Below are 26,263 nucleotides of genomic sequence, written 5' to 3'. Positions count from 1 at the left end.
AAGACATTCCTCAAATGTATTGAATGGGATATTTTTTTTTTCAAAGGATAATTTATACGTACTTTGTCATCGACCGATTCTCTTAAGAGAAATGGGTTATATGTTGTTGGTCAACTAACCACGGAATTAGAATATAAATGTCTTGGTTTCTTCTGGCTGGAACAGCGCCATTTTATGTTCTTTTTGTGACCTGGACATAAAGGCCCACACGCCCCGGCAGAAATATAGGCTGGATAAAAAACATAAACTTGCTTAAATGTGTATTATTTTTATGCTGTTTCTGGTAGCCTATTAGATCTGTGTTTTTGAAAAAAATAATGTTTTTGAAAAGAAACATTGAATTCGAAATACCAAATGTTTTATCTGGACAAGTTAGACATCTGATGATGATGATTGTAAAACATGTATTTTTTCCCCCAGTTATTGACAATAAAAAATAAAAAAAAGTATATTCGACTAGGTTATAGCTTGCACTTATTCTCAACCACAGATTAAAGAGTCCGTTTTGGGGCCTGTTAATTTGCACTGTTGCCGTTCCTTTTTGATAAAAGTATAAATAATAAAAGTCTATTTAAGAATAGAATAATTGTCATTTCTGTCATATCCTTTTTGGTCTCCAAAATAGGTCAACCTAGCCTATATAATATTTGCCAAATTGGTTAGATTAGAATTCCGTATTGCGTCAGGCTGTTAATTTGATGCGTAAATGGTCTGTTGAGAAGAGTGCACTGCAAAAAACTGCTCGTGAGCCACTTTGCCAGTCTGTCTGAAATGTTTTCTCCTTTTGAGAATATGTCCGGGCTGGGTTTGTTGTCTCGACCGAAAGGGGAGGTGCTTCTACAGCTGCTCTGAGCGCTGAGTGGCAGCTCCCGCTGTCTGTCAGAGAGGGAACGCTCACTGATTGGATAGAGTTGGCGGATCGGCAGGTGTCCTACGCTCATAGAGGGGCAAGGGTAGTGGGAATGTGATCAATCTCCATCCGTCTACATTAGCAATCACAGTGACAGACACCACGCAAAACTCAAGCAAATTAGTTTGATTTATTTGGTTTTTAAAAACCAGGAAACCTTCACGATCGACTAACAGGGAAACAACGACAGGGCACGTGCTGGGTTAGAAGTGAGAACCAATAGGCTACAGCTCTTCTCCATAATGCACAGTTTGCGCTGTATTTGTTTTTGAGTTGCCGTCTTGAGTTCTCTCTCTTCGGGTTGCCATCCAGACTTCCTCGGTATTGGTGGATAGCCGCATTGGGTTCATCTTGTCGCCTTTACCAGGCTACTAAAGGAGAGAAGCTTGGGGACAGGAAGGAGAGAAAAAGGTACGTTACTTTAATGGTTTAGATTGAAGTTGGAGGATAGGTTTTCAAGCCTTCTTCTTTGTGCGTAAATGAGTTTGTCCTGCATTTGAAACAACCTTTAAGCCAAATAAACACAGCCTGTATACATTTATCACTGTCTCCGATTGCCACACAACGCAACCAGTAGGAAATACAGGTTAATAAAGTCCTATAACAATATGTGCGCGTTTTGATTCGTACTCCCATTGTCTAATCTATTATTAAATGAATGATCAATTAATACTTGTCAAATCCCCTGAGTGGGCGACTTCAAGTTGAAATCGATTTTTTTTTTTTTACGAGTTGTCAACTTCCTCGAATGTAACTAGGGCCTAATAATTTTAGATTTTCATTCCAATTGAAGCATGCTATTTTCTTTTAGGGGGGGGGGGGGTGATAAAATGTCTAAACTACTTAGTAGATAATTGGAGAGGCGTGTATGGGGTTTTGTTAAATTTATTTAGCTGATAAGGAGTCTTCTGAAATGTTCACCCCCGAGGATTAATCTAAATTCTAATTGGGTTCATTTGCACGAAGATGTCGCCTTTTCAAATCACTCTTTAAACAGAGCAGGGGCTGGAAATGTCGTTTTAAAGAACCGTCCGAATACACAGACATAAGAGCCGCGGTTTGGGCCGCACAGCACGGGGGCCAGATAGTCATCTCGATGAATAGAAGAGATGAGTTTCCGCTCGTTAACGTCAATTTAATTTCCAGTTTTTTTAATTTTGGATTGTGTCCCCCCCCCCCCTCCGTGCACGTTAGTAGCCTAACGATAATTGGAAGTGGCAAGTGAAATGTTGGCTTCTAAATGTCAACATCCAACCGATACAGTGAAGTGTGGCCATGTTTTTAGGTTATACCTTTCCAGCTTTATTGGGCTACTAATGGACACCACTTTGTACTTATGCTAAACTAACTTTTTTTGTAATAGAATGAGCCCGAACAAAACAATTGTTCCCTAATGGTTGTTATTGAGGGCTCAAAGACTGAGTTTCTATTTGACTGTATTTGACTTAGTTTGAGAATAAATGAGACTCTGGGAACGAGGCCTACTCGCACGTACACAACCCCGGACCAGAGCAACTTTCTTTGGCCCTATCAAAAAACATTTCTCAAACTGGAATTATTAACCCATAGCACCATAGTTGGACACAGCTCTCATCGAACTAAATCAACTCAGAAAATAGTTTATATATAACTATTTTCTGGGTTATTTAGTTGGACAGCCTACATGCCACGGGGTAGAGACAATGGCCCATACTGACGGTGTGTAATTGAGTCCAACGGATTCAAGTGGGGTGAATATCAAACCGATAGCCCAACACTTAGGCTATTTGTAACATTTTATTCAACAAGATGGGATAAACGACAAAATGGAGATTATGCACAATTATGATAAAGTCAAATCAGGCCTATCCAGTTCAGACACAAGGCATCGGACGTTAGTTTATCATTTGGGTTCTAGGAAACGGCCCACACATATTAATAAAAAGTGAATAATGGATTTATATTGCTAGTTTAACACCTTCAGATGGTTTTTGGTAGAATAGACACCAACAATACATTATGTTCCATGTAGACTATACGAATTTTAAAAAGCCATACATAAACCACGCAGTTTTAACCAACAAGCAAATTAATTTAATTAATACATTTTTCTTAAGCTTATTTTACATACATACATACGTACGTACACGCTTCAAGACTAATGATAGTGAGTATTATAGTTGGGAATAATAAATCAGACCTGTACTGTAGGTCTAAATTCAGAGAAGCAAAGAGGAAAATATTAATTGTAGACCACGGAATGTCTAACTAAACAATATTTCGTTAAACTTTGTAAATCATAAACAGGCCATTTCCAATCCATCTGAAAGGAAGAGAAATAGTGCGTAATTGCCAAAGACTAAGTCATTTAAGTTTTGAAAACCGAGTTGCGCAGCGGTCTAAGGCACTGCGTCTCAGTGCAAGAGGCGTCACTACAGTCCCTGGTTCGAATCCAGGCGGTATCACATCCGGCCGTGATTGGGATAGCCATAGGGCAGCGTCGTCCGGGTTTGGCCGGGTTCTTAACTGACTTGACTAGTTCAATAAAAAAATTGCAATTTTCATACCAAACAGGGTTTTCTCGTGTATTAAAAGTACAGCATATGACCATTGTTTACCAGTCGAACTATTTGTCGTAATCCAGCAGTGATTTACGTCGAACTATTTGTCTTAATCTATACATTTTTTATTTTTGCAGTGACTTACATCGGCCCCTCTCTCGTCAAGCTGCAACATCGGGGGAAATCGAACTATTGGCAAGATCTGGGGGGACCCGTGACTGCCTCTAGCATGATGTCATACCTCAAACAGCCCCCCTACGGCATGAATGGCCTCGGGCTCAGCGGCTCCGCCATGGACCTACTGCACCCGTCTGTGGGCTACCCAGGTAGGGACAAGCGCCTCGCATCCGCCCGTGTTTGAGTGGAATGTGTTAGCAAAACCGGTTCTGGATGGCAGGCTAGCTCGGTGCACGGCCCATCGCCCGGGGCTCACACACTCTGAGATGTCTCTCTCCAAATGGAACCAATAAGGACAAACCTGTAGGCAACCTATAGTCAGTAACCAAACATACAACATGTCTGAACAGCCAACGATAATGTCAGCGGTGTGCTCGCTGCCGGTTTAGACCCGGTCCGGGCTGGAGGACAACACATGTTGGATAAAGATAGGGTTGATTCTGAGCGTAATAGGCTACAACTCGAAATCAAACTTTATTTGAAGTGGATTTACGCATGGTTAGTCATGGAAAAGTGAAAATAAATAGCCTAAAAATCGATTGTATTTTTGGATAGTTTTATTTGTTATAGTTGGTAGGCTACATCGAATATTGATATACAATTTGACATTTCTTATCTCATTATAACATAATGAAATGTTGACTGGTAGGACAAAAATAGACTAGCTCAAGTGGCACGAATTATTGTCTTAATATGATTAGTGTTCCTGCTCAAAATAGACAAATCATTTTAAAGCTTTTATTTAAAATATTTTGCTCCTTCTGTTTCAGCGACGCCTAGAAAACAGCGTCGTGAACGGACCACGTTCACGCGCTCGCAGTTGGACATCCTCGAGTCGCTCTTCGCTAAAACCAGGTATCCGGATATCTTCATGCGCGAAGAGGTCGCACTGAAAATTAACCTTCCGGAATCCAGGGTCCAGGTAAAATGCCAACTTTTTTTTACAACTGCATTCGCTCTGCATTCTGGAAGACAGCGATTCATTCATCTCAGGGATTGGTTCAAGGATTAGGGTTGTTGTAACCAACTCAATGACGCACAGTATAGCCGTCCACCCCTGTAGCCCCCTCTTATGCTCCATGGAAAACAAAAGACTTTACTTGAGCCATACTTCTCACGGCTAGGAGTTAGCTTCAATAGTGCAGCAATGACGTTTCCCAAGTCATTGAGCTTGTATTAGTGCTTTGGTGACCTATTGACTGGGTAACCTCTATAGTCACATGGTATAGCCAATACTATATGTATATCTGAGGAATGGTGGTCTTTCTTATCTGTAGTTTATAGTTGTTGTTATCAAAGCTGAATGCCATCCAGGGTAGTGATGACTAGACCTAAAATATGAACACCAATTAAAGGTTCACTGTTGGATGCCATAAAAATAGTCTCTTCCTCCACAGATAAACTCCTAGTAATTTATTGGGTCAATGGCTGACGTTTCGGCATCACTTTGCCTTCTTCAGGGTGCCGACATGCCATATATATATATATATATATATATATATATTTTTTTAGATATATCTTTGTTAAATTGAACACAAGTCTCACACAGTCCTATAGGCTACTCATGTTCTGAGCAAATGGGTATATATATATATATATTTAGATATAGCTATGTTAAATTGAACATCAGTCTCTCTCACACAGTCCTATAGGCTACTCATGTTCTGAGCAAATGGGTTTTAAAAGGCACGAGGTCGGCCCCAAGGCCAACCTCTCACCATTTTAAAGTTGTTGTTAGAATGCGTGTGAAACCAAATGCTCTACATGATCCTCCCCTCTTGGTGCTATAGAGTTACTCTGCTCTGAAGAGAAACTCGATCACCTGTTATCTACAAGGGTGGCATCCCAAATGGCACCCTATTCCCTACATAGTGAACTACTTTTGACCAGGGCCCTATGGGACACCCTATGGACCCTGGTCAAAAGTAGTGCACTATGTAGGGAATATGGTGCCATTTGGGACAGACGCAAGGTATGAAACTAGAGATTCATGTTGCTAGAAGGGAACAGGCCTGGGTGGAAATTAACATTGATACCTAATAACACCAATTTACCTCCATAATGTTGTTCCTCATGGCCTTTTCCCTTTAGAAATGTACTGCGAGAGCCTGTTGTATCGGATGGCTGGGTTGCTAACTCTTGGTTTGGTTAGGTGTGGCTTTAACACTTGGTTGGTTGCGTTTGGTTCTGCTTTAATGGTTGATAGGTTCTGTTTGGTTCTAGGTGTGCTTTAACACTTGGTTGGTTGCGTTTGGTTCTGTTTTAATGGTTGATGGGTTCTGTTTGGTTCTAGGTGTGGCTTTAACAGTTGATTCTCTGTTTGGATCTAGGTGTGGCTTTAACAGTTGATTCTCTGTTTGGATCTAGGTGTGGCTTTAACAGTTGATTCTCTGTTTGGATCTAGGTGTGGCTTTAACAGTTGATTCTCTGTTTGGATCTAGGTGTGGCTTTAACAGTTGATTCTCTGTTTGGATCTAGGTGTGGCTTTAACAGTTGATTCTCTGTTTGGATCTAGGTGTGGCTTTAACAGTTGATTCTCTGTTTGGATCTAGGTGTGGCTTTAACAGTTGATTCTCTGTTTGGTTCTAGGTGTGCTTTAACACTTGGTTGGTTGCGTTTGGTTCTGTTTTAATGGTTGATGGGTTCTGTTTGGTTCTAGGTGTGCTTTAACACTTGGTTGGTTGCGTTTGGTTCTGCTTTAATGGTTGATAGGTTCTGTTTGGTTCTAGGTGTGCTTTAACACTTGGTTGGTTGCGTTTGGTTCTGTTTTAATGGTTGATGGGTTCTGTTTGGTTCTAGGTGTGGCTTTAACAGTTGATTCTCTGTTTGGTTCTAGGTGTGGCTTTAACAGTTGATTCTCTGTTTGGATCTAGGTGTGGCTTTAACAGTTGATTCTCTGTTTGGTTCTAGGTGTGGCTTTAACAGTTGATTCTCTGTTTGGATCTAGGTGTGGCTTTAACAGTTGATTCTCTGTTTGGTTCTAGGTGTGGTTCAAGAACCGACGGGCGAAGTGTCGGCAGCAGGCACAGAGCGGCAACAGTACCAAGGCCCGTCCGGCTAAGAAGAAGTCATCTCCGGCGAGGGAGAGCACCGGGTCGGAGAGCAGCGGCCAGTTCACCCCGCCTGCCGTCTCCAGCGCAGTCTCCTCCTCTTCTTCCTCCTCCTCCACCAATCACGCGGGGGCGGGCCTCAGCAACACCTCTACCTCCATCAGCACCGTCTCGTCCATTTGGAGTCCCGCCATCTCCCCGGGCAACGGCCCGTTAACACCCGCCTCCGCCCCGCCACTCGCCGAGCCCCCAGGACCCCCGTCCAACGCCTCCTGCATGCAGCGGTCGGTCTCGGGGTCGGTCTCGGCCGCCGCCTCCTATCCCATGTCCTACAACCAGACGACAGGCTACGGCTCCTACAACCCTACCCCGTCCAGCTCCTACTTCAGCGGGGTGGACTGCGGCTCCTACCTGGCCCCCATGCACTCTCACCCACACCACCAGCTCAGCCCCATGACGGCCTCTTCTATGTCGGGTCACCCGCACCACCACATCAGTCAGTCTTCAGGGCACCACCACCATCACCACCAGGCTTACGGAGGCTCCGGCCTGGCCTTCAATGGCTCAGACTGCTTGGATTATAAAGAGCAGACAGCGGCCTCCTCGTGGAAACTCAACTTTAATGCCAGTGACTGCTTGGACTACAAAGACCAGGCCTCCTGGAGGTTCCAAGTCTTGTGAGGACTACAAAGACCAGGGGACTCATGTCTTGTGATTGGTTTACTTTTTTTTCTCCCTTCTGTATTTTCTCTCCCTTCCTATTTGGTTTCCTCACTCATCATTTGTTGATTTTTTTTAAAGAGAAAAAAGTATATCAACGTTAAAAAGTAACAGCAATTATAGTTTGGATGGACAGAAGCTCATTGATTGGACTTATTTTTATTATTTTCAATAAACGGTCCCTTTTTACGCTTATGAAAACAACTTGAGAGGGCTGTGGGCTTGATTGAAAAGACGTTTTTACTTTTGTTCAATGAAGAAATGTTTCGACCTTTTAACTATGGACTGTTTTAACAAATGTTTCAACCAAACTTCTGTGACCACTATCGTCCTCCTGTCCTGGCTCTGGCGATGCACTCACGTCTGTCTCTAGAACGATGAGGATTACCTACCGTCACCGTGCCAGTGCACGCGCTGCTTACCTCGATCCATTTCCAATCAAATCCTGTTTTTATTTCTGAAATGTGTTATTTTTAGGATGAAAGAGATTTTAGTCAGCGACGTAAAGGCGCTGAAATATGTATATATGTATTTTGGTCAGTTACAGTGACCACGTTTAGTTGGTGTTTCTGAATTTGAAATTGTTTAAGAACTTTGAAACAACTATAGCCGATGTAAATCTTTCCAAATATTCCAAAGATAAAGAATTGGCCATGAAGTTCCGTTTTTATATACGTTTTCCTTATAGAAAAAAAAATACATTAGACAACTTGAAATGTCTTGGAGAAACGAAATAAGAAAATATAGAAGCAAAAAATGTATTGGATCATGCTCAATCAGGATTGCAGTCTTTTAAAAGTAAAAAAATATTTCAAACATACCTCCTAACTCTCCGCATTTGTCAATCGTAAAATTTGACATATTTTAACAATAGCACTTGACTTCCTGTTGGAGTCAAATGAATCCTTTTTAAGAATGTGGATTTGCTGTTCCAAGATGCCAGTGAAATGTTGACTGTATCTCAAGGCGACCACCCTTATCCATTCAATAAAGATCCGTTAACCCATACTTCTTAGTGGATTCTGTGTTTGACCCGAATTAACCTACGGTTTCACCCAGTGCTGGACTTGGACTGATATAGGTGCCTGTACTGGTTTTATGTGCAGGTAGGCATAGCCTATGCCCTAATTTATGTAGGTTTCCATGTAAACAAGTCACACTTTGTTTTATATGCTTGTTGAAATGTTAATTAGACGAAGTGTAGGCCTAACGGGGTGAATTGATGCAAATGACTCCCATAATTAAAACAAGTTAAAATACATCGTGTAGGCCCTACAGGACATTTTACATTTAAGAGTGTTTGTTTATTTAATCCCTGTGGTCAAATTGAAACGCTGAAATCACTTATTGCTTCAGGGAAATTAAACGTATTTTCTTCTGACATGCAGCGTTAAAACGCTTTAAATATGGAGTCTGTCACATTTTGATCACGGAGTAATTGAATGCGCATATAATTACAAACGCGCGGTATTTCAGTGTAGCGCCGAGAGTCGCGTTTATCCAAAAGAACCTGGAAGAATTTCACCGCCTCTGATGCGGTAATTACGTAGGTGGGGCCGGGTTAGCGGGTCAAAAAGCGGAGAGAGAGGCAGCTCGAGGGCATAAACCCATTAAAAAAAGGGAAAATCGGCAGCGTTTTGGCAAGGTTGTTAAGACGTGCATGTTTTAACAGTGTGCGAAGGCCACGCGGATAATGATACTGTCAGAGGAAGACGGGTCTTGAAGGGAGGAAGATCCAACATTGTTTTTGGTCGTAGCCTTCTGAGTTCAATCTTTGACAAGGCACCGTTCTTTATTAGTTGTAGGCTTTGGAGTTATAATAGATTGAATTGGACTATTTCATTTTAGCGGCACAGGATCTTTCTTGTAGGAATACAGGCATGATACACAGGGCCATCTATTTGCAACAAACCTGAAAGTTGATTAAGGGACCAATCAACAAATCCCAGAGTGTCCCTTTAATGATGAATAGGATGCAGTAGCAGCTAAATAAACACACTAGATTGCGTCCCAAATGGCACCTATATTTCCTCCATAGTGGAGAATATAAATGGAATAGGGTGCCATCTGAAATGCGCAGCCTCTTGCTAACTAGAACATTATACGTGTTTGTTCGAGTATGCCTATGTGCGCTTTGAGACATCTGCGACACCGCGATTGTACACAAACACGCGGGAGGGATTTGTCAAATTTGCATCAAACATTTACAACCAGTCTTGGGTATTTATTTGAAGGAATTCGAGTATTCTGTAGCCTCGTGCTCTTACGTGAAACACTTTCCAACAAACACGACCAGGACTTGAGAATTAGAAATTGGACTTGGCACAACGGAATTGGTTTGACGCATAGGTCAGGTGGAACTTTCGATTTAAAACATTTTTCAGAACGCTCGGTTTCATGGTCCCTTACTTTATAATTTCGTTAAATAAATAGTAGCCTATGTCTCCTATATTTAGACGATTAATAAACATAAGGATACCATTTCGTTTTTAAAATACTGTTGCGAATTATTATTTCATAAGATTTCTCTAATTATGAATAAAGTAGATTATGTAATGTGTTGCCCTATTCGGTTTCAACGCGCATATTCCATACTCTCTCACTATCTATCCTGTGTTGTCCATTACTTCTGTATAAACTAATCACGCAAGGGATAAGGGACTGGATTAGCTCGTTTTGTTTTAAACATCCACCAATGAAATAAAATAAAGTCCTTTTCGTTCAGACAAATACATGCTATATAATAAAAAATAAATACTGTAAAATATGACTAGGATAATTGGCTTTGCACATGTTGGCAATGGCAGCATATGTTAGTTACACAACTTCTGATAAGGCAATAGAATAGCATGTACAATTTCATACAGAAAACGAGGCATGATTTAGTGAATGTTGCCATTTTAATTGCATCAAAGCAATAACCTTGAATGGCTTTTCAAATCCTGTTAATTCTAATTTAAGTCAGGTAGATAATGCACGCAGCCTAGGCTACTCGCATGCTTATACAAAACATCGGTCTTTTCAAAGTCTCAAAGCTGTAATAAGGCTGCTTTTAAGCAGGCAGCCCAATTCTGATCTTTTACCCCCACTAATTGATCTTTTGACCAATCATATCAGCTCAAAAAAGATCTGACGTGAAAAGACTTGTGATTGGTCTTGGAGTATAATATTGGGCTGCCTGTGTAAACGCAGCCTTAAAGAGACGCTCTGTAATGAATTATTTCGGCTGTGTTTACACAGACAGGCAAATTCTGATATTTCTGCCCTATTATTGTCAAAAGAAATCTGATCTGATTGGTCAAAAGACCAATTAGTGGCAAAATATCAGATTCGGGCTACCTGTGTAAACACAGCCTAAATTGCTGTATTTTCTCTCTGCATATTCATTATATTACCACTAAAAGCTCAATGTAGCGACACCAGTTTGAACCTAAGTGAGGTGAGCAGGAAATTGCAGGCAACAGCCAATAGATCAGCACACATTTTTTTTGCCATGGCCTTTTAGGTGTAAAGGTCAAACCTTAGGGCTATATTAAATCCCATTGTCCATTTTCAGCTATGCCCCTCTTAAAGGCAATGTTTCCACATTCACGGTAAACGCTAAACATGTATCAATCGAAAAATGACCTTAAAGGGCTCTCTACTCAGTCTGCATCTCTGAAGTGTTACAGATTGCAATAGAAATGTAAAGGTAATTTCCGATTGAGCCGATATATGCAGCGTTTACTGTAAATGCAGTCTCCGCTAACGCGGGAACATTGCCTTTAAGTGTCAATCGCGCTTTAACGTGGCTCTTTCTCATTACAGATAAACTCTAGCTCTTAGCTGTCTATCCTCTCTAGTCACGTTTATACCCGCCACTAACATGCGTCCCTTGTCCTGATCTTGTCAGTTTATACTTGGAAGATCTGATCACAATCAGTTCTCAATGAGTCTTTTAATCATCTACAGCTGTCTGAAAATGTGAACACAATGTGGACACAATCAGGACTCTCCACCATGTTAGCACCAGGGACTTTAATGCTCTACGGGCCTGTAATGTGTACAGTGTATGACTTTACGATCACTCCTTTAAACTTAACACAAACTTCATTCTTCCAAAGTGACCTTTTCATGTTGTCAGAACCATCCAAGCTCATTTTAAAACAGCTTTTCTACATGCAATTGTCTAGATGATAGTCTGTAAAAGGACAACCAGAGTCATATATAAAAGTAAACGGTGTCTCTGAGAGCAACAAAGTCAATCCGCTGGTCAGTCATTAAATCCCGCCACCCCGTTTATATTACTGAATGGGATCAACAGCCTCAGACGGTGTCCGTGGGGATGACGTCATGTGGCCGTATTGAGTCAACAACAGGTTCCATGTGGGTTGGAGATGTCCTCCTCTTGCTCCCTCCTGGATCGCCAGGTCACCGTATCCCTCAGTGTCAACTGACCCTATGGCCTAGCTACTTTCTGCCTGAGTGAGCCCGGTCTGCGTTCCAAATGGCATCCTATGCCCTACTTTTAACCAGGGTCCATATACAGTAGTAGTGCATTATATAGGGTATAGGGTGCCATTGGAAGCATATCCCCTGGATAGGCTCAAATACCTGTTGACGTTTTTCCAACTATCTTATTCAGGAAGTGAACTGTGCTGGACCTTTTGTTGTTGTTGTTTTGGCATACGTGAATGTGATTTATATCAGTGAGTGTGGGAGAGTGAGTGTGGGAGAGTGAGTGTGGGAGAGTGTGTGTGTGGGAGAGTGAGTGTGGGAGAGTGAGTGTGGGAGAGTGAGTGTGGGAGATCTGACAAGCCGGAGAGATTATGTGTATGAGAGATCCAGTGGACCTTCCCTGAGATGGACCGATAGCACAACCTGCATGCTGGGACAGTTCTCCTCCTCCTTTTCTCATCCAACCTTGTTTTTCATTGGCTGTCTAGCGTCGCCAGACCTCAGCATCTTCACAGGTCGGTCTGAAGAGCGAGACGGCAGGGGGCCGGGCCTGGGAGGAGACTTACCTGAGGAAGAGGTTAAACAGAGTTTAACGGGGTCGTGTTCATTAGTGCACAACGTAGCAAAGCGTTTCGCAAACGGATAATTAACATTTCTGATTGGACAAGTCCAAAGTAGTCCCTGCCTGCTTGTCTGTTTTTTTCCTCCGTTTGGGGCCGAATGAACACGACCCTGTACCGACATGGTGTAGTCAGGAGTGACGGCTCTAGTTTCAATGGTGCTTTGTGATACGAGGCCGTCCTGTCGGGCAGCCTTGGGTTTTGTTCGGCAGGTATTTTGGTTTTGTTTTATGCGTCAATTATGTCTGGGACTGGTACAATAATCAAATTGATAATTGGTGGTGTTGCAAGAGGTAATTAACAAGTTGCAGGGCAGCTTTTTCGAGACCCGTTTTGCACGGTCAGCCAGCAAGACACTTTTCCCCCTCTGAGATAGTTTGTACTTGAGAAAAATACTCACAATGTTTGACTTTCGAATGTCATCAACAAGCCCCAGAGAAAGCCTCCAAGCCCCAGAGAAAGCCTCCAGGCCCCAGAGAAAAAGGAGCTACCTTCCTAGCTGAAAGCAGCTTACTCATCCCCATGACAACCCAGGGAGTGCATTCACAGTAATGCTACTAGGTTTGGATAGGTAAAGCCCAGCTGAGTGCACACCAAGTCTGTGTCCAAAATGGCACCCAATTCCCTATATATTGCACTACTTTTGACCAGGGCCCTATGGGACTAGGGTGCCATTTGGAACACATGCTGGCTCTCCCTGAATGCTGCTCGCATCACACTCAAAACTCTGGCTCCCCTCAAGACCCCCGCTCCCCTCAAGACCCCCGGCTCCCTTCAAGGCCCCGGCTCCCCTCAAGACCCCCGGCTCCTAGGCTCCCCTCAAGACCCCCGGCTCCCTTCAAGGCCCCCGGCTCCCCTCAAGGCCCCGATTCCCCTCAAGGCCCCGGCTCCCCTCAAGACCCCCGGCTCCTAGGCTCCCCTCAAGACCCCCGGCTCCCCTCAAGGCCCCGGCTCCCCTCAAGACCCCCGGCTCCTAGGCTCCCCTCAAGACCCCCGGCTCCCCTCAAGGTGACCCCGGCTCCCCTCAAGGCCCCGGCTCCCCTCAAGACCCCCGGCTCCTAGGCTCCCCTCAAGACCCCCGGCTCCCCTCAAGGTGACCCCGGCTCCCCTCAAGGCCCCGATTCCCCTCAAGGTGACCCCGGCTCCCCTCAAGGCCCTGGCTCCCCTCATGACCCCGGCTCCCCTCAAGGTGTTTGACTTGGATGGCCCAGTTCTAATACTGTGCATGGAGGGCTTCTTTCCTTCTTTGAGGTAATCACTGATCTGACAAGGGTTGATTGGGGGAAGCAATAGGATGGAAAATGTACCCAACACTAACACATCAGTCATGTACTATTATTACATCTGATATAGTAGGCTATAGGCTAGGCTACGAGACAGAGAGACAGACAGAGACACAGAGAGAGACACAGAGAGAGAGACAGCCAGAGAGACAGACAGAGACACTGAGAGAGACACAGACAGAGACACAGAGAGAGACAGACAGAGACACAGAGAGAGACAGACAGAGACAGAGAGAGACACAGACAGACACAGACAGAGACACAGAGAGAGACAGACAGAGACACAGACAGAGACACAGAGAGAGACAGACAGAGACAGAGGGACAGAGAGACAGACAGAGACAATATTACTATATTGATATTGATTACTGCATTGTTGGGTTTAGAGCTTGTAAGAAAGACATTTCACTGTACTTGTGCACGTGACATTAAAACGTCAAACTTAAAACCCCATAAAGTAGCTGTTGCACAGAAGCAAGATAACGTGGATGATAAGGGATAATGATGGGTGGGTAAGACACGCACGCTGGAGGCTAGTTTAATTTACAACCGCTAACAAGGCCGCTCCCCCACTACACCACGCCCCACCGGTATAGTAATAGCACTGTTCTCATAGGCTCATCTCTTCCAGCCATCTCAGGTGGCTGGTATATTTAAGAGTGGGGAGTCTATTAAAGGCCTACTCAATATATTTATTAAGAGTGGGGAGTCTGTTAAAGGCCTACTCAATATATTTATTAAGAGTGGGGAGTCTGTTAAAGGCCTACTCAATATATTTATTAAGAGTGGGGAGTCTATTAAAGGCCTACTCAATATATTTATTAAGAGTGGGGAGTCTATTAAAGGCCTACTCAATATATTTATTAAGAGTGGGGAGTCTGTTAAAGGCCTACTCAATATATTTATTAAGAGTGGGGAGTCTATTAAAGGCCTACTCAATATATTTATTAAGAGTGGGGAGTCTATTAAAGGCCTACTCAATATATTTATTAAGAGTGGGGAGTCTATTAAAGGCCTACTCAATATATTTATTAAGAGTGGGGAGTCTATTAAAGGCCTACTCAATATATTTATTAAGAGTGGGGAGTCTATTAAAGGCCTACTCAATATATTTATTACTACACTTGAAGGGCGGTTTCCCGGACACAGATTTAGGCCGGGGTTCAACCGGACCAGGGGTTGTCGACAATGCAGCTTTTAAAGGCAATTTCTGGTTGAGCCGACATGTGCAGTGTGTACCGTGAATAGACATGTGCAGCGTGTACCGTGAATAGACATGTGCAGCGTGTACCGTGAATAGACATGTGCAGCGTGTACCGTGAATAGACATGTGCAGCGTGTACCGTGAATAGACATGTGCAGTGTGTACCGTGAATAGACATGTGTAGCGTGAATAGACATGTGCAGCGTGTACCGTGAATAGACATGTGCAGCGTGTACCGTGAATAGACATGTGTAGCGTGAATAGACATGTGTAGCGTGTACCGTGAATAGACATGTGTACCGTGAATAGACATGTGTACCGTGAATAGACATGTGTACCGTGAATAGACATGTGTACCGTGAATAGACATGTGTACCGTGAATAGACATGTGTACCGTGAATAGACATGTGTACCGTGAATAGACATGTGCACCGTGAATAGACATGTGTACCGTGAATAGACATGTGTACCGTGAATAGACATGTGTACCGTGAATAGACATGTGTAGCGTGTACCGTGAATAGACATGTGCAGCGTGTACCGTGAATAGACATGTGTACCGTGAATAGACATGTGCAGCGTGAATAGACATGTGTACCGTGAATAGACATGTGTACCGTGAATAGACATGTGTACCGTGAATAGACATGTGTACCGTGAATAGACATGTGTACCGTGAATAGACATGTGTACCGTGAATAGACATGTGTACCGTGAATAGACATGTGTACCGTGAATAGACATGTGCAGCGTGTACCGTGAATAGACATGTGTACCGTGAATAGACATGTGCAGCGTGAATAGACATGTGTACCGTGAATAGACATGTGTACCGTGAATAGACATGTGCAGCGTGTACCGTGAATAGACATGTGTAGCGTGTACCGTGAATAGACATGTGTACCGTGAATAGACATGTGTACCGTGAATAGACATGTGTACCGTGAATAGACATGTGCAGCGTGTACCGTGAATAGACATGTGCAGCGTGTACCGTGAATAGACATGTGTAGCGTGTACCGTGAATAGACATGTGTACCGTGAATAGACATGTGTACCGTGAATAGACATGTGCAGCGTGTACCGTGAATAGACATGTGTACCGTGAATAGACATGTGCAGCGTGAATAGACATGTGCAGCGTGAATAGACATGTGTACCGTGAATAGACATGTGTACCGTGAATAGACATGTGCAGCGTGAATAGACATGTGTACCGTGAATAGACATGTGGACCGTGAATAGACATGTGTACCGTGAATAGACATGTGCAGCGTGAATAGACATGTGTACCGTGAATAGACATGTGCAGCGTGAATAGACATGTGCACCGTGAATAGACATGTGGAGCGTGAATAGACATGTGTACCGCGAATAGACATGTGCAGCGTGAATAGACATGTGCAGCGTGAATAGACATGTGGAGCGTGAATAGACATGTGCAGCGTGAATAGACATGTGTACCGTGAATAGACATGTGGAGCGTGAATAGACATGTGTACCGTGAATAGACATGTGCAGTGTGTACCGTGAATAGACATGTGCAGTGTGTACCGTGAATAGACATGTGCAGTGTGAATAGACATGTGTACCGTGTACCATGAATAGACATGTGCAGTGTGTACCGTGAATAGACATGTGCAGCGTGTACCGTGAATAGACATGTGCAGTGTGTACCGTGAATAGACATGTGCAGTGTGTACTGTGAATAGACATGTGCAGTGTGTACCGTGAATAGACATGTGCAGTGTGTACCGTGAATAGACATGTGCAGTGTGAATAGACATGTGTACCGTGTACCGTGAATAGACATGTGCAGCGTGTACCGTGAATAGAGATCTCCGCCAACGCATCGCAATGCCTTAAAAAGACACATTGTCGACATACCCACAGTCGGATAAATATATACATTTGCGATATTTTCTTATTTTATTGGACAGATAGAGAGGCTGGGTCAAAGGGCAGAAGCTAAACCTACACTGACACCGTAGACGCGTGTGCTGGAGGCTGTGGTCTTAACGTTAGACCTGTCTGGTCACAGGTGCCAGAGATCCAGACACAGATTAAACCTGGACTAGAAACAGAGTCCAGGCACAGATTAAACCTGGACTAGACACAGAGTCCAGACACAGATTAAACCTGGACTAGACACAGAGTCCAGACACAGATTAAACCTGGACTAGACACAGAGTCCAGACACAGATTAAACCTGGACTAGAAACAGAGTCCAGGCACAGATTAAACCTGGACTAGACACAGAGTCCAGACACAGATTAAACCTGGACTAGACACAGAGTCCAGACACAGATTAAACCTGGACTAGACACAGAGTCCAGACACAGATTAAACCTGGACTAGACACAGAGTCCAGACACAGATTAAACCTGGACTAGACACAGAGTCCAGACACAGATTAAACCTGGACTAGACACAGAGTCCAGACACAGATTAAACCTGGACTAGACACAGAGTCCAGACACAGATTAAACCTGGACTAGACACAGAGTCCAGACACAGATTAAACCTGGACTAGACACAGAGTCCAGACACAGATTAAACCTGGACTAGACACAGAGTCCAGACACAGATTAAACCTGGACTAGACACAGAGTCCAGACACAGATTAAACCTGGACTAGACACAGAGTCCAGACACAGATTAAACCTGGACTAGACACAGAGTCCAGACACAGATTAAACCTGGACTAGACACAGAGTCCAGACACAGATTAAACCTGGACTAGACACAGAGTCCAGACACAGATTAAACCTGGACTAGACACAGAGTCCAGACACAGATTAAACCTGGACTAGACACAGAGTCCAGACACAGATTAAACCTGGACTAGACACAGAGTCCAGACACAGATTAAACCTGGACTAGACACAGAGTCCAGACACAGATTAAACCGAGTCCTGGACTAAAAAACTTGGAGATTCTCTATAAATGTGTTTTAGCCCAGGACTAGGTGTAATCTGAGATGATTGAACTATGTGCAGTCCGAGCCTACACCTAAAGGCCTACATCTGAGGTGATTGAACTATGTGCAGTCCGAGCCTACACCTAAAGGCCTACATCTGAGATGATTGAACTATGTGCAGTCCGAGCCTACACCTAAAGGCCTACATCTGAGATGATTGAACTATGTGCAGTCCGAGCCTACACCTAGAGGCCTACATCTGAGGTGATTGAACTATGTGCAGTCCGAGCCTACACCTAAAGGCCTACATCTGAGGTGATTGAACTATGTGCAGTCCGAGCCTACACCTAAAGGCCTACATCTGAGGTGATTGAACTATGTGCAGTCCGAGCCTACACCTAAAGGCCTACATCTGAGGTGATTGAACTATGTGCAGTCCGAGCCTACACCTAAAGGCCTACATCTGAGGTGATTGAACTATGTGCAGTCCGAGCCTACACCTAAAGGCCTACATCTGAGGTGATTTAACTATGTGCAGTCCGAGCCTACACCTAAAGGCCTACATCTGAGGTGATTGAACTATGTGCAGTCCGAGCCTACACCTAAAGGCCTACATCTGAGGTGATTGAACTATGTGCAGTCCGAGCCTACACCTAAAGGCCTACATCTGAGGTGATTGAACTATGTGCAGTCCGAGCCTACACCTAAAGGCCTACATCTGAGGTGATTGAACTATGTGCAGTCCGAGCCTACACCTAGAGGCCTACATCTGAGGTGATTGAACTATGTGCAGTCCGAGCCTACACCTAAAGGCCTACATCTGAGGTGATTGAACTATGTGCAGTCCGAGCCTACACCTAAAGGCCTACATCTGAGGTGATTGAACTATGTGCAGTCCGAGCCTACACCTAGAGGCCTACATCTGAGGTGATTGAACTATGTGCAGTCCGAGCCTACACCTAAAGGCCTACATCTGAGGTGATTTAACTATGTGCAGTCCGAGCCTACACCTATAGGCCTACATCTGAGGTGATTGAACTATGTGCAGTCCGAGCCTACACCTAAAGGCCTACATCTGAGGTGATTGAACTATGTGCAGTCCGAGCCTACACCTAAAGGCCTACATCTGAGGTGATTGAACTATGTGCAGTCCGAGCCTACACCTAAAGGCCTACATCTGAGGTGATTGAACTATGTGCAGTCCGAGCCTACACCTAAAGGCCTACATCTGAGGTGATTGAACTATGTGCAGTCCGAGCCTACACCTAAAGGCCTACATCTGAGGTGATTGAACTATGTGCAGTCCGAGCCTACACCTAAAGGCCTACATCTGAGGTGATTGAACTATGTGCAGTCCGAGCCTACACCTAAAGGCCTACATCTGAGGTGATTGAACTATGTGCAGTCCGAGCCTACACCTAAAGGCCTACATCTGAGGTGATTGAACTATGTGCAGTCCGAGCCTACACCTAAAGGCCTACATCTGAGGTGATTGAACTATGTGCAGTCCGAGCCTACACCTAAAGGCCTACATCTGAGGTGATTGAACTATGTGCAGTCCGAGCCTACACCTAAAGGCCTACATCTGAGGTGATTGAACTATGTGCAGTCCGAGCCTACACCTAAAGGCCTACATCTGAGGTGATTGAACTATGTGCAGTCCGAGCCTACACCTAAAGGCCTACATCTGAGGTGATTGAACTATGTGCAGTCCGAGCCTACACCTAGAGGCCTACATCTGAGGTGATTGAACTATGTGCAGTCCGAGCCTACACCTAAAGGCCTACATCTGAGGTGATTGAACTATGTGCAGTCCGAGCCTACACCTAAAGGCCTACATCTGAGGTGATTGAACTATGTGCAGTCCGAGCCTACACCTAAAGGCCTACATCTGAGGTGATTGAACTATGTGCAGTCCGAGCCTACACCTAAAGGCCTACATCTGAGGTGATTGAACTATGTGCAGTCCGAGCCTACACCTAAAGGCCTACATCTGAGGTGATTGAACTATGTGCAGTCCGAGCCTACACCTAAAGGCCTACATCTGAGGTGATTGAACTATGTGCAGTCCGAGCCTACACCTAGAGGCCTACATCTGAGGTGATTGAACTATGTGCAGTCCGAGCCTACACCTAAAGGCCTACATCTGAGGTGATTGAACTATGTGCAGTCCGAGCCTACACCTAAAGGCCTACATCTGAGGTGATTGAACTATGTGCAGTCCGAGCCTACACCTAAAGGCCTACATCTGAGGTGATTGAACTATGTGCAGTCCGAGCCTACACCTAAAGGCCTACATCTGAGGTGATTGAACTATGTGCAGTCCGAGCCTACACCTAAAGGCCTACATCTGAGGTGATTGAACTATGTGCAGTCCGAGCCTACACCTAAAGGCCTACATCTGAGGTGATTGAACTATGTGCAGTCCGAGCCTACACCTAAAGGCCTACATCTGAGGTGATTGAACTATGTGCAGTCCGAGCCTACACCTAAAGGCCTACATCTGAGGTGATTTAACTATGTGCAGTCCGAGCCTACACCTAAAGGCCTACATCTGAGGTGATTGAACTATGTGCAGTCCGAGCCTACACCTAAAGGCCTACATCTGAGGTGATTTAACTATGTGCAGTCCGAGCCTACACCTAAAGGCCTACATCTGAGGTGATTGAACTATGTGCAGTCCGAGCCTACACCTAAAGGCCTACATCTGAGGTGATTGAACTATGTGCAGTCCGAGCCTACACCTAAAGGCCTACATCTGAGGTGATTGAACTATGTGCAGTCCGAGCCTACACCTAGAGGCCTACATCTGAGGTGATTGAACTATGTGCAGTCCGAGCCTACACCTAAAGGCCTACATCTGAGGTGATTGAACTATGTGCAGTCCGAGCCTACACCTAGAGGCCTACATCTGAGGTGATTGAACTATGTGCAGTCCGAGCCTACACCTAGAGGCCTACATCTGAGGTGATTGAACTATGTGCAGTCCGAGCCTACACCTAAAGGCCTACATCTGAGGTGATTGAACTATGTGCAGTCCGAGCCTACACCTAGAGGCCTACATCTGAGGTGATTGAACTATGTGCAGTCCGAGCCTACACCTAGAGGCCTACATCTGAGGTGATTGAACTATGTGCAGTCCGAGCCTACACCTAAAGGCCTACATCTGAGGTGATTGAACTATGTGCAGTCCGAGCCTACACCTAGAGGTCTACATCTGAGGTGATTGAACTATGTGCAGTCCGAGCCTACACCTAGAGGCCTACATCTGAGGTGATTGAACTATGTGCAGTCCGAGCCTACACCTAAAGGTCTACATCTGAGGTGATTGAACTATGTGCAGTCCGAGCCTACACCTAAAGGCCTACATCTGAGGTGATTGAACTATGTGCAGTCCGAGCCTACACCTAGAGGCCTACATCTGAGGTGATTGAACTATGTGCAGTCCGAGCCTACACCTAAAGGCCTACATCTGAGGTGATTGAACTATGTGCAGTCCGAGCCTACACCTAGAGGCCTACATCTGAGGTGATTGAACTATGTGCAGTCCGAGCCTACACCTAGAGGCCTACATCTGAGGTGATTGAACTATGTGCAGTCCGAGCCTACACCTAAAGGTCTACATCTGAGGTGATTGAACTATGTGCAGTCCGAGCCTACACCTAGAGGCCTACATCTGAGGTGATTGAACTATGTGCAGTCCGAGCCTACACCTAGAGGCCTACATCTGAGGTGATTGAACTATGTGCAGTCCGAGCCTACACCTAAAGGCCTACATCTGAGGTGATTGAACTATGTGCAGTCCGAGCCTACACCTAAAGGTCTACATCTGAGGTGATTGAACTATGTGCAGTCCGAGCCTACACCTAGAGGCCTACATCTGAGGTGATTGAACTATGTGCAGTCCGAGCCTACACCTAGAGGCCTACATCTGAGGTGATTGAACTATGTGCAGTCCGAGCCTACACCTAAAGGCCTACATCTGAGGTGATTGAACTATGTGCAGTCCGAGCCTACACCTAGAGGCCTACATCTGAGGTGATTGAACTATGTGCAGTCCGAGCCTACACCTAGAGGCCTACATCTGAGGTGATTGAACTATGTGCAGTCCGAGCCTACACCTAAAGGCCTACATCTGAGGTGATTGAACTATGTGCAGTCCGAGCCTACACCTAGAGGCCTACATCTGAGGTGATTGAACTATGTGCAGTCCGAGCCTACACCTAAAGGCCTACATCTGAGGTGATTGAACTATGTGCAGTCCGAGCCTACACCTAGAGGTCTACATCTGAGGTGATTGAACTATGTGCAGTCCGAGCCTACACCTAGAGGCCTACATCTGAGGTGATTGAACTATGTGCAGTCCGAGCCTACACCTAAAGGTCTACATCTGAGGTGATTGAACTATGTGCAGTCCGAGCCTACACCTAAAGGCCTACATCTGAGGTGATTGAACTATGTGCAGTCCGAGCCTACACCTAGAGGCCTACATCTGAGGTGATTGAACTATGTGCAGTCCGAGCCTACACCTAGAGGCCTACATCTGAGGTGATTGAACTATGTGCAGTCCGAGCCTACACCTAAAGGCCTACATCTGAGGTGATTGAACTATGTGCAGTCCGAGCCTACACCTAGAGGCCTACATCTGAGGTGATTGAACTATGTGCAGTCCGAGCCTACACCTAGAGGCCTACATCTGAGGTGATTGAACTATGTGCAGTCCGAGCCTACACCTAAAGGTCTACATCTGAGGTGATTGAACTATGTGCAGTCCGAGCCTACACCTAGAGGCCTACATCTGAGGTGATTGAACTATGTGCAGTCCGAGCCTACACCTAGAGGCCTACATCTGAGGTGATTGAACTATGTGCAGTCCGAGCCTACACCTAAAGGCCTACATCTGAGGTGATTGAACTATGTGCAGTCCGAGCCTACACCTAAAGGCCTACATCTGAGGTGATTGAACTATGTGCAGTCCGAGCCTACACCTAAAGGTCTACATCTGAGGTGATTGAACTATGTGCAGTCCGAGCCTACACCTAGAGGCCTACATCTGAGGTGATTGAACTATGTGCAGTCCGAGCCTACACCTAGAGGCCTACATCTGAGGTGATTGAACTATGTGCAGTCCGAGCCTACACCTAAAGGCCTACATCTGAGGTGATTGAACTATGTGCAGTCCGAGCCTACACCTAGAGGCCTACATCTGAGGTGATTGAACTATGTGCAGTCCGAGCCTACACCTAGAGGCCTACATCTGAGGTGATTGAACTATGTGCAGTCCGAGCCTACACCTAAAGGCCTACATCTGAGGTAATTGAACTATGTGCAGTCCGAGCCTACACCTAGAGGCCTACATCTGAGGTGATTGAACTATGTGCAGTCCGAGCCTACACCTAAAGGCCTACATCTGAGGTGATTGAACTATGTGCAGTCCGAGCCTACACCTAGAGGTCTACATCTGAGGTGATTGAACTATGTGCAGTCCGAGCCTACACCTAAAGGCCTACATCTGAGGTGATTGAACTATGTGCAGTCCGAGCCTACACCTAAAGGCCTACATCTGAGGTGATTGAACTATGTGCAGTCCGAGCCTACACCTAAAGGCCTACATCTGAGGTGATTGAACTATGTGCAGTCCGAGCCTACACCTAGAGGCCTACATCTGAGGTGATTGAACTATGTGCAGTCCGAGCCTACACCTAAAGGCCTACATCTGAGGTGATTGAACTATGTGCAGTCCGAGCCTACACCTAGAGGCCTACATCTGAGGTGATTGAACTATGTGCAGTCCGAGCCTACACCTAGAGGCCTACATCTGAGGTGATTGAACTATGTGCAGTCCGAGCCTACACCTAGAGGTCTACATCTGAGGTGATTGAACTATGTGCAGTCCGAGCCTACACCTAAAGGCCTACATCTGAGGTGATTGAACTATGTGCAGTCCGAGCCTACACCTAGAGGTCTACATCTGAGGTGATTGAACTATGTGCAGTCCGAGCCTACACCTAGAGGTCTACATCTGAGGTGATTGAACTATGTGCAGTCCGAGCCTACACCTAAAGGCCTACATCTGAGGTGATTGAACTATGTGCAGTCCGAGCCTACACCTAGAGGTCTACATCTGAGGTGATTGAACTATGTGCAGTCCGAGCCTACACCTAGAGGCCTACATCTGAGGTGATTGAACTATGTGCAGTCCGAGCCTACACCTAGAGGTCTACATCTGAGGTGATTGAACTATGTGCAGTCCGAGCCTACACCTAAAGGCCTACATCTGAGGTGATTGAACTATGTGCAGTCCGAGCCTACACCTAGAGGTCTACATCTGAGGTGATTGAACTATGTGCAGTCCGAGCCTACACCTAAAGGCCTACATCTGAGGTGATTGAACTATGTGCAGTCCGAGCCTACACCTAAAGGCCTACATCTGAGGTGATTGAACTATGTGCAGTCCGAGCCTACACCTAGAGGTCTACATCTGAGGTGATTGAACTATGTGCAGTCCGAGCCTACACCTAGAGGCCTACATCTGAGGTGATTGAACTATGTGCAGTCCGAGCCTACACCTAGAGGTCTACATCTGAGGTGATTGAACTATGTGCAGTCCGAGCCTACACCTAAAGGCCTACATCTGAGGTGATTGAACTATGTGCAGTCCGAGCCTACACCTAGAGGTCTACATCTGAGGTGATTGAACTATGTGCAGTCCGAGCCTACACCTAGAGGCCTACATCTGAGGTGATTGAACTATGTGCAGTCCGAGCCTACACCTAGAGGTCTACATCTGAGGTGATTGAACTATGTGCAGTCCGAGCCTACACCTAGAGGCCTACATCTGAGGTGATTGAACTATGTGCAGTCCGAGCCTACACCTAGAGGTCTACATCTGAGGTGATTGAACTATGTGCAGTCCGAGCCTACACCTAAAGGCCTACATCTGAGGTGATTGAACTATGTGCAGTCCGAGCCTACACCTAGAGGTCTACATCTGAGGTGATTGAACTATGTGCAGTCCGAGCCTACACCTAAAGGCCTACATCTGAGGTGATTGAACTATGTGCAGTCCGAGCCTACACCTAAAGGCCTACATCTGAGGTGATTGAACTATGTGCAGTCCGAGCCTACACCTAGAGGTCTACATCTGAGGTGATTGAACTATGTGCAGTCCGAGCCTACACCTAGAGGCCTACATCTGAGGTGATTGAACTATGTGCAGTCCGAGCCTACACCTAGAGGTCTACATCTGAGGTGATTGAACTATGTGCAGTCCGAGCCTACACCTAAAGGCCTACATCTGAGGTGATTGAACTATGTGCAGTCCGAGCCTACACCTAGAGGTCTACATCTGAGGTGATTGAACTATGTGCAGTCCGAGCCTACACCTAAAGGCCTACATCTGAGGTGATTGAACTATGTGCAGTCCGAGCCTACACCTAGAGGTCTACATCTGAGGTGATTGAACTATGTGCAGTCCGAGCCTACACCTAGAGGCCTACATCTGAGGTGATTGAACTATGTGCAGTCCGAGCCTACACCTAGAGGTCTACATCTGAGGTGATTGAACTATGTGCAGTCCGAGCCTACACCTAGAGGCCTACATCTGAGGTGATTGAACTATGTGCAGTCCGAGCCTACACCTAGAGGTCTACATCTGAGGTGATTGAACTATGTGCAGTCCGAGCCTACACCTAAAGGCCTACATCTGAGGTGATTGAACTATGTGCAGTCCGAGCCTACACCTAGAGGTCTACATCTGAGGTGATTGAACTATGTGCAGTCCGAGCCTACACCTAAAGGCCTACATCTGAGGTGATTGAACTATGTGCAGTCCGAGCCTACACCTAAAGGCCTACATCTGAGGTGATTGAACTATGTGCAGTCCGAGCCTACACCTAAAGGCCTACATCTGAGGTGATTGAACTATGTGCAGTCCGAGCCTACACCTAAAGGCCTACATCTGAGGTGATTGAACTATGTGCAGTCCGAGCCTACACCTAAAGGCCTACATCTGAGGTGATTGAACTATGTGCAGTCCGAGCCTACACCTAAAGGCCTACATCTGAGGTGATTGAACTATGTGCAGTCCGAGCCTACACCTAAAGGCCTACATCTGAGGTGATTGAACTATGTGCAGTCCGAGCCTACACCTAGAGGCCTACATCTGAGGTGATTGAACTATGTGCAGTCCGAGCCTACACCTAGCCCTAACCCTAGAGGACAGTAGCCTACACCTAGCCCTAACCCTAGAGGACAGTAGCCTACACCTAGCCCTAACCCTAGAGGACAGTAGTCTACACCTAGCCCTAACCCTAGAGGACAGTAGTCTACACCTAGCCCTAACCCTAGAGGACAGTAGTCTACACCTAGCCCTAACCCTAGAGGACAGTAGTCTACACCT

At 45.4% G+C, this 26,263-nt stretch overlaps 2 protein-coding genes across 3 annotated transcripts in view; one reads left to right on the top strand and one right to left on the bottom strand.

The window, feature by feature from the left end:
* The first annotated feature begins 937 nt into the window (after positions 1-937).
* Positions 938-8,405, top strand: otx1 (orthodenticle homeobox 1). 2 transcript variants are annotated; one of them, XM_071394513.1, is made up of 5 exons: positions 946-1,112; positions 1,223-1,321; positions 3,588-3,776; positions 4,398-4,549; positions 6,612-8,405. In XM_071394513.1, the coding sequence occupies exons 3-5, from the start codon at positions 3,680-3,682 to the stop codon at positions 7,356-7,358; spliced, it is 996 nt and encodes a 331-aa protein (XP_071250614.1). In that variant the 5' UTR covers positions 946-1,112; positions 1,223-1,321; positions 3,588-3,679; the 3' UTR covers positions 7,359-8,405. The 2 variants fall into 2 exon arrangements, with proteins under 2 accessions (XP_071250616.1, XP_071250614.1); XM_071394515.1 differs by having other exon boundaries at positions 938-1,321.
* Positions 8,406-11,395: 2,990 nt separating this feature from the next.
* Positions 11,396-26,263, bottom strand: part of wdpcp (WD repeat containing planar cell polarity effector) — a 257,819-nt gene continuing 242,951 nt past the window's right edge. The window contains exon 16 of the mRNA XM_071394507.1: positions 11,396-12,400. Coding sequence (XP_071250608.1) covers positions 12,291-12,400 — 110 coding nt within the window. The 3' untranslated portion in view covers positions 11,396-12,290. The remainder of the gene's footprint in view (positions 12,401-26,263) is intronic.

The sequence above is a fragment of the Salvelinus alpinus genome, chromosome 3, assembly GCF_045679555.1.
Source record: "Salvelinus alpinus chromosome 3, SLU_Salpinus.1, whole genome shotgun sequence".
In the NCBI taxonomy this organism is placed as follows: domain Eukaryota; kingdom Metazoa; phylum Chordata; class Actinopteri; order Salmoniformes; family Salmonidae; genus Salvelinus; species Salvelinus alpinus.
The sequence above is the reverse complement of the archived record's forward strand: the minus strand, read 5'-3'. Positions and strand labels throughout refer to the sequence as shown.

What these genes read in the sequence shown, in the direction of transcription:
- otx1 (XM_071394515.1), top strand. Translation starts at nt 3,680, where the DNA reads ATGATGTCATACCTCAAACAGCCCCCCTACGGCATGAATGGCCTCGGG. An exon ending in CCCGTCTGTGGGCTACCCAG is followed by an intron (nt 3,777 to 4,397) that starts GTAGGGACAAGC and finishes CTTCTGTTTCAG; the next exon opens with CGACGCCTAGAAAACAGCGT. An exon ending in TTCCGGAATCCAGGGTCCAG is followed by an intron (nt 4,550 to 6,611) that starts GTAAAATGCCAA and finishes GTTTGGTTCTAG; the next exon opens with GTGTGGTTCAAGAACCGACG.